Source organism: Schistocerca serialis, chromosome 1 (assembly GCF_023864345.2).
Source record: "Schistocerca serialis cubense isolate TAMUIC-IGC-003099 chromosome 1, iqSchSeri2.2, whole genome shotgun sequence".
Taxonomy (NCBI): domain Eukaryota; kingdom Metazoa; phylum Arthropoda; class Insecta; order Orthoptera; family Acrididae; genus Schistocerca; species Schistocerca serialis.
In genome coordinates this window covers 431980862-431997730 of record NC_064638.1, presented here as the reverse complement: position 1 = coordinate 431997730, position 16869 = coordinate 431980862, and the positions used below count along the sequence as shown (strand labels likewise).

The following is a 16869-nucleotide window of genomic DNA, read 5'->3' as shown; positions in this document are numbered from 1 at the left end:
GGTTCACTGTGATGTCCAGTGAACGAGAGGGCTTTCCTTGCCATCTACCGCTTGAGGGTGCGAAAGGCTGGGAGATAATTCTCCGACACGGAGTGCTCAGCAAAGTGCTCGGCTATTGCGTTTGTGTCGATAGATAACACACCATTGATATTAATGCCAGTAACACACGTTGGGGTCTGGTACCCACAAACACGTCTGATCTTCGTCCAGACTTGGGAAGGTGACGTATGGCAACCAATGATCGAGACATACCTCTCCTGACATTCCCATTTCCATTTGTTTATAAGCCGGTGAACGCGGGCACAGAGCAGTTTAAAAGCTATTAGGTGCTCTAGGGAAGGGTGCAGCTTATGTCGCTGTAGAGCTCACTGACACTCTTTAATGGCCTCAGCTATATCTGGTGACCACCAAGGTACTGACTTTTGCTGGGGGCACCCTACAGAACAAGGGATCGTGCTTTCCGCCACAGAAATGGTCGTTCTAGTGACCTGCTCAACTACCACAATGATGGTACCGTGTGGGGGAGATTCAAAGGTGACAGTAGGGGTGAAAGCTTCACAGTCTGCCTTGCTTAAAGCCCGTCTTGGGAGAATGGTGCGGGTGGATTGACAGGACGATGGGAAAGTGTTCACTACCACAAAAGTCATCGTGGGCTCTCCAGTGGACAAATGGGAGAAGTCCTAGGCTACAGAGGGATAAACCAATGGCCGAATAAGTGCCATGAGCCACACTGAAATGAGTGGGGCCTCAGTATTTAAGAGGCAGAGGTCGAATTGAAACAGGAAAGTTTCGACATCGACCTCAGCCAGTAAGCACAATGCCATCCCACAAGGGGTTACGGGCATTAAAATTTCCCAAAGTACAAAAGGTTTAAGGAGTTGATCAACCACTGCAGCCAACGCGTTCAGGGGTACTGCACCATCTGGACGAAGATATACGTTGCAGACAGCTATTTCCGGCAGTGTCCTTATCCTGACAGCCACAGCTTCAAGCAAGGTTTGAAGGGGGCACATGTTTACTGCATACCTTGTTCAGGACAGACACAAACTCCACTTGACACTTTATTATAGTCACAATGGTTCTTTTAATAGCCACAAAAGGCAGGGGTTCGCATTGCTAGGAACCAGGTTTCCTGGAGGGCAATGCAGAAATCAGGTGTAAAGCTTAACTGTTGCCATAGCTCAGCCAGGTGGTGGAAAAAACCGCAACAATTCCGCTGGAGGATGATGATGATATCGTGAGGCTAGGAAGGCAGGAAGGATGCAAGGAGGCAGGTTATGCCTCAGGGTCACCTGCTGTCACCGATTGAGTATTTGTATTCTTTCCTATTGTGGATGAGGCATCAGTGAGATCCGTGTCCTGAGGGGACACTGAGGTCTCCATTTCATCCGAAGGTGCAGAATTGGTAGGGAGTGTTGGAGCCACCGGAGGGTCCTTTTTCTTAGCAGACTTCTTTGTTCACTTGCCCTCTTGCTTCTCTTTAGGTGCTTGCTGGGAGGACTTCTCCGAAGTAGCTTCAGGAAGAGGAAGACCGTGAAGCTCTTCGTCCAGCAGCTTTTGGCTCCTTTAGCGACTGGCAAGTGTCTGCTGTGGCATTAGTGGAGACCTTGGAAGAGAGGGTCACAATGGACACCTTCCGCATGAGAGGAGCCAGAGGAGGCTTCTCTGACTGGGGGACGGGACCAATGTCCTCTGCATGTGGGGGGGGGGGGGGGGGGGGGGAGGGGGCCTTTGCTCCCGAAGTATGTACATTGGGAGCAACGGAAGGAGCTTTACCCCTTACCACCAAGGGGGCAGAAGTATTCTGGAGGCCCAGTGGGCCCACTGTTTGTGGCACCGAGTGTGGTATGATTGGTACTTGTGATGGCAATGGTAACGTAGCTGCAGCACACGTAGATGTCAACCAAATGGGGTGTAATCATTCAAACTTATGTTTAGCCTCTTGGTAAGTCAACAGGTCCAGGGTCTTGTACCCCACAATTTTCCACTCCTTCTGTTGTACTGTGTAGTCTGGCAAGCAGAGGGAGTGCTGCTCTCTGCAATTGGTACAAGTGGGTGGAGGCACACAGGAATTTTATGGATGCAGTGGACGTCCACAGTCTCGACATGGGGCATTGGAAGTGCAGCAGGAAGGTATGTGCCCAAATTTCCAGCACTTAAAACACCGCATAGGGAGAGGATGGTATTGTGTAACGTCACAGTGGTAAACCATCACCTTGACCTTTTCAGGCAATGAATCTCCCTCAAACGCCAAGATGAAGGCGCCGGTAGCAACCCTGTTGTCTTTGGGTCCCCTGTAAATGGGCGCAGAGCTCGTCGTCTGACTGAAAGAGGAGGTTGCGATGGAAAATAATCCCCTGGACCATGTTTAGGCTTTTATGGGGAGTGACAGAAACAGGAATATTACCCAGCTGGTCACAAGCGATAAACTTCCGGGATTGGGCTGGGGATGCTGTCTGAATCAAGACTGCACTGCTTCTAATCATGGACAGCACTATCACTTCCTCAAACTTATCCTCAAACTGTTCAACAACAAATTGAGGCTTTGTAGGTAGAAAGGAGTCCCCGTCCATTCTGCTACAGACTGAATACCGATGCAAATATGCCTCTCTTCTTTCTGTAGCCCTACATTCCTCCCACGGCATAGAGAAGGAGGGAAATGATTTAGGGTCATATCTGTTAGCATTGTACTCGATCTTGCCCTTCTTGGAGACTGCTGGCGTCGTACGGTCACCAGCAAGAGATGACTTAGTCCACTTCATTGCAGGTCATCCGCCCTGATGCCACCCAGCCGCAGCAAAGATCAACTGGCATGATGGTCGTTACCAGACGTACTGATGCCCCAGGAAGACAGGCATCTACTCCTTGGCAAATGTGGAGAGTTTACAGCTCAGGCATCAGCAGTGCGATCCCTGTGTTGTCAGGGGGCTACCACCAAATGGATATAGGATGGCCCCACCACAACGGACTGGCTACCATGCTGAATATTGGGTGCAGAGAAATCCAATATTGTCATGGGGGGCGAAAGAGGACAGGAGACAATGCACGAAGATGACATACCCTGGAAAGTGTCCTCGCCCAAATAGTTGAATTGCAGGTGGGGATGCAAAGCCATGACAAAAGGTTCAGGAGATTGAATCTAAGGGCACTAAGGATAACTCGTGCGTCACATAAAGCGTCCTTCCCCATACAGCCCGCACTCCTGTAGAATTTGGAAAGTGGCAGGTCACACTATAAAATAGGACCTGAACTTTTAGGGCCAATAAGTATGAGACTCCTTTTAGTCACCTCTTACGACAAGCAGGGATGCCTCGGGCCTATTCGAACCCCCAGACCAGCAGGGGGAGATTGTTTTGTTTTGTTTTGTTTTGTTTTCGGGTGCAAAAACAACTGAGGTCATACACACCCAAGTCAAAACTATAGAACACGAAGACAGAGAGGAGTTAAAAAATGACACGAAAGAAGACAGCTAAAAGCAGGGACGTGGAGAAAGGGGTACGAAAGACATCATACAGAAACGGAGGTCCAAAACTAAAAGTTAAATGACCATCATACTGCTTTGACGGATAAACAGTACAATGCGATCGACAGCCCGCACGCCAGTTGCTAAAAATGCTGACAATTCATATGGCAAACCCAAGCGGGAAAGTAAATGATTAAAAAATGGGCATTCTGCCAGTTAAAACTTGTACACAGTGTGTACAAAGTGGTGGAGGAGTGCCATTTATCAAAAGACCATGCCTAAAAAGGCAGTGCCCAATACGCAACCTAGGTAAAATGACCTCCTCCTGGCAGGAGGGGCGAGAGGAAGTCGTCCAAGCCACTGGGAGAGAGGCTTAATAATCCAGAGGTTATTCCCGTGAAGAAAGGACCAATGACAATGCCAAAGGGACTCCACCTCCTGACAGACGGCAACACAGACCTCATTGGAGGGAACATAGGAACTAGTGGGCTGAAGTACGAGGATTGCAGCCTTGGCAGCAGTGTCAGCAGCCTCGTTTCCTGGCAGACCGACATGACCAGGAACCAACATAATCACACAGTGGGTTGACCAAGAGCGAGCAAGTGATAGTTTTCCTAGACCCGTTACACTAAGGGATGGACAGTGTACAGCGCACAGACTTTGAAGGGTGCTGACAGAGTGAGCAGAGGACAATTGAAAAGTCTGTTGCCAGACGTACTCTGTGGCTTGATAAAGGTGAAGAGCTCAGCTGTAAATACTGAGCAGTGTGCCAGAAGCCAATACGAAAGACACGAGTGCCAATGACGAAGGCACACCCGACACCATGGCCAATCTGAGAGCCATCAGTGTACACAAAAGTACTATCACAAAGTTCCATGTGAAGGTCATGAAACTGAAGGCAATAGAGCGAGGCTGGAGTAGTGTCCTTATGGAGCAAATGAAGGCCAAGGTTAACACAGGCTGCTTCACGAAGCCAAGGTAGTGAAGTGTTCACATCCACCGAGAAAGACGCAAGGAGTGTGTAGTTAAGCCACTGGAGCGCATGCAGAAAGCGGACTCCGGGAGGTATCAGAGAAAAGGGATGCGCCCCATACTGGCAATCATAGGAATCATCGAAGAAGGAGGCATGGGATGGGTGGCCACACATGGCAGACAAACGGCATATATACCTATTGAGGAGAAAATCATGGCGGTAGGGCAGTGGTAGTTCTGCAGCTTCAACATACAGACTCAACCATGCTAGTGTAGAAGGTGCCAGTGGCCAAATGGATGCCTCGATGGTGGACAGTGTTGAGATGGAATTAGAGGGACAGATGTGCAGACGCATAAACACAGCACCCCTAGTATAGTCTCAAATGGACAAGGGACCAGTACAAACAGCAGACGGTGGTTTGATCTGCACCCCAGGAAGTACCATTGAGGACACACAGGACAGTGAGGGGCTGAGTGCAGTGGGCTGCCAGGTAAGATGTATGGAGGACCAAGAGTGTGTCCTATCGAGCATGCACCCAAATAATTTCGGAGTTTCAACAAATGAAAGAGCAACAGGCCCAAGATGTGAAGATAGTGAGAGAAACCGACTGCACCACCAGGTAGTCATACACATGGTTTTGTCAATGGAAAATGCTCTGCCTCAGTCCGCAAATGCACTGGGACACAGCGTGATAAAGAGGAAATGCGAGGAATGGAATGTTCTGCAACAGCAAGGATAATGTTTGTGACATATTCCACCTGATCATCACAACTGAGGAAATCTTTTTCTTTGAAGATTGGCAAGAAGGAGTTAAGCCACCAGTCAGCCTTAGTAAGATGCCAGTTGGGTGGGCATGCAGGTGGGGTAGGATTCAGCAAACGGATAGCGCATGGTCACTTTAGTAAGTGTCAGAAAGAACAGACCACTCAAGACAATGGGCAAGCTGGGCAGTGCAGAAGGATAGTTCGAAATGAGAATAGGTGCATAAGGAGTCTGAAAGAAAAGTGGGTGCTCCAGGAGGAGAAGACTGTTTGCCTTTGTTGGACTTCTTTGAGCCTTTCTGGTTAGTAGAGGAAGACTCAAGTGTTGTTTGGCTGGAGGGACGTAGGAAGTCTTCACGGGAGTATTCCAGTCGTTTCTGGCCCACCAGTTGTGTAGCTGGTGGCTTCGCCTCGATGCGAGAGTTTGATGGCTTGTTGCACAGCTGGACGGGGGGATGGCAATGCTACCTTGACACTGGGTGATTTCACATCAGAGTTGAATCTGGGGTCGCACATCTGCGTGGCCATGTCCTTCAGGGAGCGAGAGGTAACAAAAACAAAACTATAAGTGCCAGACAGGAGATCGCAGGGTTTTTGACTAAACAATAGCTTGCAAGCAACTGGGTAAGGCACTTTTTTCTTTACCAGGATCTCCTCCTGGACAGCCCTCTCATTAAGATACATGGGACAATTCAGAGAGGTGGCGGCTTGGCCGCCATTGCAGTTGACACAGCGGGGAGGAGGCGCCGGACAATCGCCCTCATGCACATCCCTACCACAGGTTACACATTTGGCTGGGTGTCGACAAGACTTTCTAGAGCGGTTGAAATGATGGCACTGGCAGCAGCGCATCAAGTTCAGAATGTACGGTCAGACTGTGATAATTTCATAGCCTGCTTTGATCTTGGACGGAAGCACTACACTCTATCAAAGGTGAGAATAAGAATGCAGGTGGGCACTAAAGAGGTATCTACCCGATGGACGGCAGTGGCACCCTGGTCAGAGAGGTAGGATTGGATTTCGGCCTCGGTCAGACCATCTAGCAGCCTAGTGTAAATAACACCGCATGAAGAATTCAGAGTTCTATGGGCCTTGACAAGAACAGGAGAGCAAGCATTTTTTGTACTCTAGAATCAGAGGTAGTCTTCAAAAGCAAAATACCATTCCATAAGCGAGAGCTGCATTTCACAGAACCAGCAATGGCATAAACACCTTTCTGAATAATAAACGGATCTACCATTGCGAAAGACTGACCATCTTCAGTGACGAAACCACGAGGAACCATGGTGCAGCTAGGGGATTGGGGGGTTCTTTGAATCATTAGTCTCATTCCTTTTACATTTGGTAGACATTTACTGGGAAGATGATGATTGGCTCATTGTGAGAAAGTCCCCATGATTGCCAGCGTCTGATGGTGTGCTCCTTTTAACTGCGGGGCCATGTTTGGCCAATGCGAAGCCGGAAGAGGACAACTGATTCCCTGCGAGAGGCCTGCATGTAAGACTTCCACACATTCACAGTCTCCTTAATGACACTGAGATTGTTATGCATGCTGTTATGCCATTCCATCTCCCAAAGCCGGAAAACCCTGCGGTGTAAGACAGAACGCAGGTCAACTTTGGAGATGCCTATCTCCAGAAGCAGTTTCCGCGCCGCCTGTTTGGCCAGTCTGTCGGCAAGTTCATTTCCTGGGATTCCAACATGGCCTGGGGTCCACACAATCATGTAACAACTGGAATGTTCCAGGGCATAGAAGGAGTCCTGGGTGGTCACTACCAAAGGATGGTGGGGGTAGTACTGGTCGATAGCTTGTAGGCTGCTCAATGAGTCAGTACACAGGAGAAATGACTCGCCAGGGCATGAGCATATGTACTCAAGAGCACGAGATATGGCCGCCAGCTCTGCAGTGAAAACACTGCAGCCAACCGGCAAGGAGTGCCGCTCAATATGTCCTCCATGAACATATGTGAAGCCTACATGACCATCAGCCATTGAGCCGTCGGTGTAAACCACTTCAGAGCCCTGGAACACATCAAGAATCAAGAGAAAGTGACAGTGGAGATCGGCGGGGTTAACAGAATCCTTAGGGCCATGCAAAAAGTCCAGACAAAGCTGCGGCCGAAGCATACACCATGGAGGCGTACGTGAACGGACTGCAAGTAGAGGTGGTAAAGGGAAGGGCTCCAGTTCGGAGAGAAGGGACCGCACGCAAACCGCAATCATTAGCCCCGATCTGGGCCGCCGATGCGGGAGATGGACTGCTGCAGGCGAGAAAAAGAGATGGTAATTCAGATGCTCAGGGGAATTATGAATGTGTGCTGCGCAACTGGAGAGCAGTTGCCCAAGTCTGATCTGCAGTGCAGGGACACCAGCCTCCACCAGTACGCTGGTCACCGGACTCGTCCTGAAAGCTCCTGTCGTTAATCGAACCCTACAGTGGTGCACAGGGTCGAGTGAATGCAATGCTGAAGACGCTGCCAAACCATAAACCACACTCCCATAGTCAATTCGGGACTGGACAAGGGCTCTGTAGAGCTGCAGCAGCGTACAGCCATCTGCACCCCATTTGGTGTTGCTCAGGCAACAGAGGGCACTGAGGTGCTGCCAGCACTCCTGCTTAAGCTGACAGAGATGAGGGATCCAAGTCAATCGAGCATCGAAAACCAGTCCTAGGAATTGATATCTCTCCACTACAGTGAGTGGATCGTCATTTAGGTAAACTGCGGGTTCCGGATGAATGGTACGACACCAACAGAACTGCATGACACACAACTTTGCGGCTGAAAGCTGGAAAGCGTGGGCTAGAGCCCATGACTGCGCCTTGTAGATGGCTCCCTGGAGGCGACGCTCAGCAACAACAGTACTGGAGCAGCAGTACGAAATACAGAAGTCATCTGCATACAGAGAAGGTGGGATGGAGGGCCCAACAGCTGCTGCTAGACCGTTAATGGCCACTAAAAATAGAGACACACTCAACACAGTGTCCTGCGGGACTCCATTCTCCTGGATATGGATGGAACTATGGGAGTCACCAATTTGGACACAGAAAGTATGGGGCGACAAGAAGTTTTGGATAAAAATTAGGAGTGGTCCCCAGAGACTCCACTCATACAATGTGGCAAGGATATGATGTCGACAAGTTGTGTCGTATGCTTTACCTAAGTCAAAAAAGACGGCAATCAGGTGTTGCCGTCTGGAAAAGTCTGTTCAGATGGCAGACTCGATGGACACAAGATTATCAGTGGTAGAGCGACCCTGGGGGAAGCCACCCTGACATGGAGCCAGTAAACCACATGACTCCAGGACTCAACCCAACTGCCGACATACCATACATTCCAGCAGTTTACAGACGTCGGTGAGTGGGTTTTTACCAGGTTTGAGCACTGGAATGATGGTGCTCTTCCGTTGTTGCGATCGAAAGATGCCGTTGCACCAGATCCGGTTGAAAATGACAAGATGATGTTGCTTGTAGTCAGATGAGAGATGTTTAATCACCTGGCTGTGGATGCGATCAGTCCCAGGAGCTGTGTCAGGTCAACATGCAAGGGAAATGAGGAGCTCCCTCTCTGTAAATAGGGCATTAAAGGATTCACTGCAGCGTGTAGTGAATGAGAGGACATTCCCTCCCAGCCGCTGTTTGAGTGTACGAAAGGCTGGGGGATACTTCTCCAATGCAGAGGCTCGAGCAAAGTGCTTAGCAATCGCATTTGCGTCGGTAAATAACTTGCCATTTATGGTAACACCGGGAACAGCTGTTGGGGCCTAGTACCCGAAAAGACGTTTGATCTTTGCCCAGACTTGGGAAGGTGACGTGTGGCACCCAATGATGGAGACTTATCTCTCCCAACACCCCTTCTTCCATTGTTTGATAAGGTAGTGAACACGTGCACGGAGCCATTTAAAGACTGTGAGGTGCTCCAGGGAAGGGTGCCACTTATGCTGCTGTAGAGCTTGCTGACACTCCTTAATTGCTTCAGCAACTTGCGGCGACCACCAAGGTACTGCCTTACGCCTCAGGCACCCTAAAGTGCGAGGGATCGCGTTTTCTGCCGCAGAAACAATTGCGCTAGTCACCTGCTCAACAATCACATCGATGTTGCCTTGTGGGGGAGATTCAGCGGTGACAGCAGAGGCAAAAGTTTCCCATTTCCCAATCTGCCTTGTTCAAAGCCCATTTGGGCAAGCGTATGTGTGCCTGATGCTGGGGCAGTGACAGGAAGATGGGGAAGGGGTCACTACCACACAGGTCACCATGTGCTCTCCAGTTGATAGATTGATAGAACCCTGGGCTGCAAATTGATAAATCAATGGTCGTGTAACTACCATGAGCCAAACTGAAATGTGTAGCGGCCCCAGTATTTAAGAGGCAGAGGTCAGATTGCAACAGTAAAGTTTCGACATCTCTGCCTCGGCCAGTATGCATGGTACCACCCCACAGGGGGTTATGGGCATTAAAATCTCCCAGAAGTAGGAAAGGTTTAGGGAGTTTATCAATCAGTGTAGCTAATACATTCAGGGGTACTGCACCATCTGGAGGAAGATAGACATTGCAGACAGTTATTTCCTGCGTCGTCCTTATTCTAACAGCCACAGCTTCAAGAGGGGTTTGAAGGGGCACATGTTCACTACAGACCAAGTTTAGGACATAAACGCAAACTCCACCTGACACTCGATTATAGTCGCTACGGTTCCTGTAATATCCCTTACAGCTGCGGAGGGCAGGGGTCCACATTGCTGAGAACCAGGTTTCCTGGAGGGCAATGCAGATAGCAGGTGTAAAGCTTAACAGTTGCCATTACTCAGCCAGGCGGTGGAAACAGACGCCACAGTTCCACTGGAGGATGACATAGTGAGACTGGGAACGCATGGAACATTCAATGAGGCAGTTTAAGCCTCAGAGTAATCTTCTGCCACCGATTTATTGCCTGAGCAGTCTATATACATTGTGTCTGAGGGTCTGGCGATATCTAGGTCCTAAGCGGATGCCAAAATCTTCACCTCATCCTCAGCCACAGAGCTTTTAGGTGGCGATGGTGTGGGTGCCACCGCAATTTCCTTGGTCTTAGGGGTTTTCTTTTTGGATTTCTCTCGCTGCTGCTTGGGTTTCCCTGGCTGGGAGGACTTCACTGGCTCAGTCTCCAGGACTGAGGATGAGCGTGAAGCCCTACGACCAGCAGCTTTTGGGCTCTTCAGCCACTGGCGGGTGTTGTCTTTCCCACTAGAAGAAACCTGGAAAGGGAGTGACCCAAGGGACCCCTTCCTAGGGAGAGAAGCCGAAGACGACTTACACTTCTCCGACTTAGAAGTGGGGACGGATGTCCCCGATGGTTGTTGCTCCCGAAGTAGGTGGTGCAGGAGCAACAGGTAGGGAAATGCCCCCGACCATCAAAGGGGCAGGTATAGTCTTCTGGCTCTGAAAGGTGACCTGGGTTGGCGGAGCTGATGGTGCCAGAACTGCTGTAGCGGCAGCGTAAGATGATGTCATACGCACAGGATGCAGGCGTTCAAATTTTCTCTTAGCCTCAGTGTAGGTCTGTCTGTCCAGGGTCTTTTACTCCATCATTTTCCTTTCTTTCTGGAGAATCCTGCAGTCAGGTGAGCAAGGCTAATGGTGCTCTCCGCAGTTGACACAGAGGGGAGGCGGAGCACATGGAGTATTGGGATGTGATGGTCATCTGCAAGAAGTATAGCGGGAAGACATATGGCCGAACTTCCAGCACTTAAAGCACTGCATCGGGGGAGGGACATAGGGCTTTACATCACACCGGTAGACCATCACCTTGACCTTCTCGGGCAATGTATCACCCTCAAAGGCGAAGATGAAGGCACCGGTGGCAGCTTGATTATCCCTCGGACCCCAGTGGTCGCACCAGACGAAATGGACACCTCGCTGCTCTAAATTGGCGCGCAGCTCATCGTCAGACTGCAAAAGAAAGCCTCTGTGAAATATGATACCCTGGACCTTATTTAAGCTCTTATGGGGCGCGATGGATACAGAAATATCCCCCAGCTTGTCACAGGCAAGTAGTGCCCGTGACTGGGCAGAGGATGCTGTTTTGATGAAGACCGATCCTGACCACATTTTGGATGGTTGATTGGTTGGTTTGTGGGATTGAAGGGACCAGACTACTAGGGCCATCGGTCCCTTTTTCCATGAACTTTAAACACCCACAAAGAATAAGAACAAACAATGGAGATGACAAGATACGACACATGACAAGAAAGACACAGACAGAGACCAGAAAAAAGGAATTAAAATCACAGCGAGTGTGTGACAGTGGTTGGCTGACCATAGAAACAAAAAAGGAAAAGCCAACCACCAAGAAATGCACTAAAAACCCCAGTCTAAAATCGTAGTCCAAAGGCCAGACTCAACACAAAAAAAAGGACAAACACTTAGATCAAGCAATAAAAACCCCCTGCACGAATAGAACTCAAAACTAAATCTGCCATCACAACGTCATCTGATAAAAGTGCAGGAAGCGTATCAGGCAGTGCAAACGTCTGCCTGAGCGAAGTTAAAAGTGGGCAGTCTAACAAGATGTGGACCACAGTCAAAGCTGACCCGCAGCGACATAAAGGGGGGTCCTAGCGGCGCAATAAATAGCTGTGCGTTATCCAGGTGTAGCCAATGCACAGCCAGCAGAGTGCAACAGAGTCCTTGCGAGAGACCCACAAGGAGGAATGCCATGCACCGGTAGCCTCCTTGTTGGCCCGAAGTTTGTTGGGTGAAGGAAGGGTGCACCATTTTTCAACCCAGGTGCGAAGTACCTTCTGCTGCAAAACTGACCCAAGGTCACTTTCCGAAAGGCCAATCTCCAAGGCTGGTGCACCGACAGCCTGTTTGGTCAGCATGTCAACATGTTCATTTCCCGGGATGCTGACATGACCCGGGATCCACATAAAGACTACAGAGCGGCCACAATGGGCAAGAGTATGGAGGGACTCTTGGATAGCCATCACCAGACGAGAGTGAGGGAAACACTGGTCGATAGCTCGTAAACCGCTCAGGGAGTCACTACAGATAAAGGACTCACTTGAGCAGGAGTGGATATACTCTAGGGCGCGAGAGATGGCGACCAGCTTGGCAGTGAATTGTTCATAATGATCCCCTAGAGTAAGAGCATAAGCGACATGACCAGCAATCATCGAGCCATCAGTATAGACAAAGTCAGAGCCTTGAAACGCGGCAAGGATTGAAAGAAAGCGGCGGTGGAAGGCCTCAGGAGGGACTGAGTCCTTCGGGCCCTGTGCCAAATCGAGCCGAAGGCATGGGCAGGGCACACACCACAGGGGTATACGCAGAGAGGCCCGGAAAAGAGGTGGGAGAGGGAAAACCTCAAGCCTAAAGAGAAGAGCTCTGACGCGAACTGCGATCTTACACCCTGGCCGGGCCCACCATTCCGGACAACCGACTGAGGGAACAGGAGACGATAATTGGGATGCCCGGCCAACCTACAAACATGTGTAGCATAAGCGGCCAGTAATCATTGGCGTCGGAACCGCACTGGAGGGACACCTGCCTCCACAAGTATGCTGTTGGCAGGGCTTGTCCGGAAAGTTCCAGTGGCGAGTCAGACCCCGCTGTGAAGGATGGGGTCAAGCAACTGCAATGCAGAAGGTGATGCTGAACTGTAAGCCAGGCTCCCATAATCTAGATGGGACTGAATTAACACGTGGTACAGCTGTAGAAGGGTAGACCGATCGGCACCCCAGTTGGTGTGACTCAAGCAACGAAGAGTGTTAAAATGCCGCCAGCACGTCTCTTAAAGCTGTCGAATATGAGGGAGCCAAGTCAACCGGGTATAAAAAAAAAACCATCCCAAAAACCGATGTGTCTCCACCACAGCAAGAGGTTCGCCGTCAAGATGAAGCCGTGGCTCAGGGTGAACAGTGCGTCGCCGTCAGAAATGCGTAACACACGTCTTGGCTGCCGAAAACAGGAAGCCATGCGCTACAGCCCAAGACTGCGCCTTTCGGATGGTGCCCTGCAGCTGCCGTTCAATAGCTGCAATGCCAGTGGAGCTATAGTATAGGCAGAAGTCATCAGCATACAAGGGAGCTGAGACAGACGATCCCACCGCCGCAGCAAGCCCATTAATTGCAATCAAAAAGAGGCAGACACTTAAGACAGATCCTTGCAGTACCCCTTTCTCCTGAACTTTGGAGGAACTGTGGGAGGCCACAACTTGCACACCGAAGGAACGAAGCAACAGAAAATTTTGTATGAAAATCGGAAGCAGACTCCAACCATGATGCGTGGAGAGGATGTGATGTCGCCATGTTGTATCGTACGCCTTCCGCATGTCAAAAAAGACGGCGACCAGATGCTGATGGTGGGCAAAGGCTGTACAGATGGCAGACTCCAGGCACACTAGATTATTGGCGGCAGAACGGCCCTTACAGAACCCACCCTGAGACGGAGCCAGAAGGCCCCGAGACTGAAGTAGCCAACTCAACCTCCGGCTCACCATGCATTCGAGCAACTTGCAAAGAACATTGGTGAGGGTAATGCGGCAGTAGCTGTCCACCTCCAGTGGGTTCTTGCCAGGTTTCAACAAGGGGATTACAATGCTTTCCTGCCAATGCGACGGAAACTCACCCTCAACCCAGATACGGTTGGAAACGTCTAGGAGGCGTCGCTGGCAGTCCACCGAGAGGTGTTTGAGCATCTGATAGTGGATGTGATCTGGCCCAGGAGCCATATCAGGGCAAGCGGCTAGGACACTTTGGAATTCCTACTCATTGAACAGAGCATTTTACAATTCAGGGTGGCGCATGTGAAATGAAAGGCTCCGACGTTCCAATCGCTCTTTCAGGGAGTGGAAGGCTAGTGGGTAATTCGCAGAAGCAGAACTCTGGGCAAAATGCTCCGTTAAGCACTTTGCAATTGTATCGGAGTCAGTACAGACTGCTCCATTCAGTGGAAGTGCAGGTACGCTGACAGGGGTCCGATAGCCATAGAGTCACCTAATCTTGGCCCAAACCGGCGATGGAGAGGTACGGACGGCAATAGTGGAGACATACCTTTCCCAGCACTCCTGTTTACATTGGTGAATGAGGCGGCAGGCTCGCACACAGAGCTGTTTAAAGGCAATGAGGTGTTCCAATGAGGGATGCCGCTTGTGATGTAGTGCCCGCCTGCGATCTTTAATCGCCTCAGTGATCTCAGGCGACCACCAAGGCATAGTCCTCTGCCGAGGGGACCCAGAAGAACAGGGAATGGCAGATTCGGCGGCAGTAATGATGCCGGTGGTGACTGAATGAACCACTGCATCAATGGCGTCATTGGAAAGAGGCTCAGTGGTGTCAACGGAGGTGAACAAATCCCAGGCAGCCTTATTCATAGCCCACCTGCAGGTGCACCCAGAAGAGCGACGCTGTGGCAGTGACAGAAAGATTGGAAAGTGGTCACTATCGCACAAGTCGTCATGCACACTCCTTTGGACAGTTGGTAACAGGCTAGGGCTGCAGATTGAATGGTCGACAGCTGAGTACGTGCCATGCCCCACACTGAAATGTGTGAAGGCACCATTATTTAAAAGAGAAAGGTCGAGCTGTGCCAATAGTTGCTCAACAATTCTGCCTCGGCCTGTTGCCACTGATCCACCCCACAGAGGGTTATGGGCATTGAAGTCACCCAGTAACAGAAAAGGTGGCCGCAATTGGGCTATCAGCGCAGCCAGGATATGCTGCGGGACATCACCATCCGGTGGAAGAGAGAGACTGCAGACAGTGACAGCCTGCAGCATCCACACCTGAACAGCGGCAGCCTCTAAAGGTGTTTGTAGAGGGACACTCGCTGTAAAGACAGTGATGGACGTAGATGGAGACACCACCAGATACCCTTTCATAAGCTGCCCAGTTCTCATAATAACCCCGATAGCCATGCAGGGTGGGGCTTCACATCGCCAGAAACCAAGTTTCTGGAAGAGCAATGCAGAGGAGAGGGTGGAGGCTGAGAAGTTGTGGAAGCTCAGCAAGATGGTGGAAAAGACCGCTGCAGTTCCACTGGAGGATGGCATTGTCCATGGCCGAGAAAGGAGTGAACGGACCGAGGACTCAGATTATGCCACTGGGTCATCTGCTGCCACCAATTGAGTACCTGTGCGAGTGACATCCATTGTGTCTGAGAGTCTGGCGAGATCTAGGTCCTCAGCAAACGCCAGAATCTCTACCTCGCCCTCATACGCAGAGCTTGTAGGTTGTGGTGGGGTGGGTGCCACCTCAAGTTCCTTCGTCTTGGAGGTGATGATCTTGGACTTTTCTCACTGCTCCTTGGGTTTCACTGGCTGGGAGGTCTTCACTGATTCAGTCTCCGGGACGGAGGAGGATCACGAAGCTCTATGACCTGCTGCTTGTGGGCACTTATGCCACTACCGGGCGTCATTCATCCCACTAGTGGAAACCTGGGAAGGGAGGGACCCAAGGGACCCTTTGCATGTGAGAGGAGCCAAAGAAGTTGAATGCTTCTCCGGCTTAGAAGCGGGGACAGACGTCCCTGATGGGTGGGGTGGGGGGTGTTGCTCCCGAGGTAGGTGGCACAGGAGCAACAGGGTGGGTAGTGCTCTGTTTGTACAGCTCCTGTTAGGCCAGCTTGTTTGATAGGAGTAATTTCATGACCTCTGAATCGATTCAGTTAAGAATGAGTATTTCTAAAAGCTTGTGGCAGCAGCTCAGAAGGGCAAATAGGTGATAGCTAACAGTTTCAATTGCTGGTCCACCATGCTTCATTATAGCTATGATTTTTGTTCTTTTGGCGATTTTTCAGCAGCAGAACACATACTGAAAACAATTACAAGCTTGTATATGACATCTCTGGAAACTACCACCGAAATGTTCACCTATTCATTCGTGTCTTGACTACTCACAGCACTCATCACAGTATCATAAAACAAGTTGAATCCATTCAGTAATACTCACGTGCAAGCTTGTGAAGTACTTTATGTGATTTCCAACTCCCTTTGAAACAGTCCTGCAATGCAATAATAGTAATTCCACATTAAACCGGGTTTGTTACAAAATCCGAATTATCCAAAGCTATTCACTGTGCATATATGTTCAGTAATTATCAGTGTTATAGCTTTGTTCTGTATAAAACTAAAATAAAACACTAACTTTTTAACAAAAAATTGTGTTTGTTCAAAGTCTTTCGCTACAGGTTTCAGTCCAAACGGCAGCTATTAAACGAAAGTGAAAGATAAATATCGAAACGTAAATTACATGAACCAGTTTCCCAGTCACTGTTACAGTGACGTAAGAGTAGCTCTGCTCGATATGAGTACTCTATCAATGGCATCTGACATTCCAACACATTGAACTACTAGCTACGCCCACGCTACAAGAGTAATGTCTAGCGTATTAAATTAAACATTACGTTACAGCTTTTCATTTCCTTTAATTCCCTACTTTACACTGAAATACAAACTATGTCCTATTAAAAACTTTCGTTTCAATATCACCATCAAAACTTACCTGAGAACAGAAGTATGAACCCTGTATTCCTAACTTGATACATGTTGGGCATTGGAGCTTTGCGGCGGCTCCACAGCCTGGCGTTTCACAAACTTTAGATTCAGTCAAGACAGTTGTCATTCTCTTTAAGCGAATTTTACCCGTATTATTTCATGTGCCACCCTCCATTCAACAAAAACTTTCCAAAGCAAATGCAA

The 16869-nt window shown here is 49.7% G+C and overlaps 1 protein-coding gene across 1 annotated transcript in view; it reads right to left on the bottom strand.

Moving 5' to 3' along the window:
* LOC126472480 (methionine aminopeptidase 1) overlaps positions 1–16855 on the bottom strand; it is a 118205-nt gene extending 101350 nt beyond the window's left edge. Inside the window, exons 1-2 of the mRNA XM_050099937.1 lie at positions 16673–16855; positions 16121–16172 (exon numbers count right to left, since the gene is read on the bottom strand). Coding sequence (XP_049955894.1) covers positions 16121–16172; positions 16673–16792 — 172 coding nt within the window. The 5' untranslated portion in view covers positions 16793–16855. The remainder of the gene's footprint in view (positions 1–16120; positions 16173–16672) is intronic.
* Positions 16856–16869: the final 14 nt, after the last annotated feature.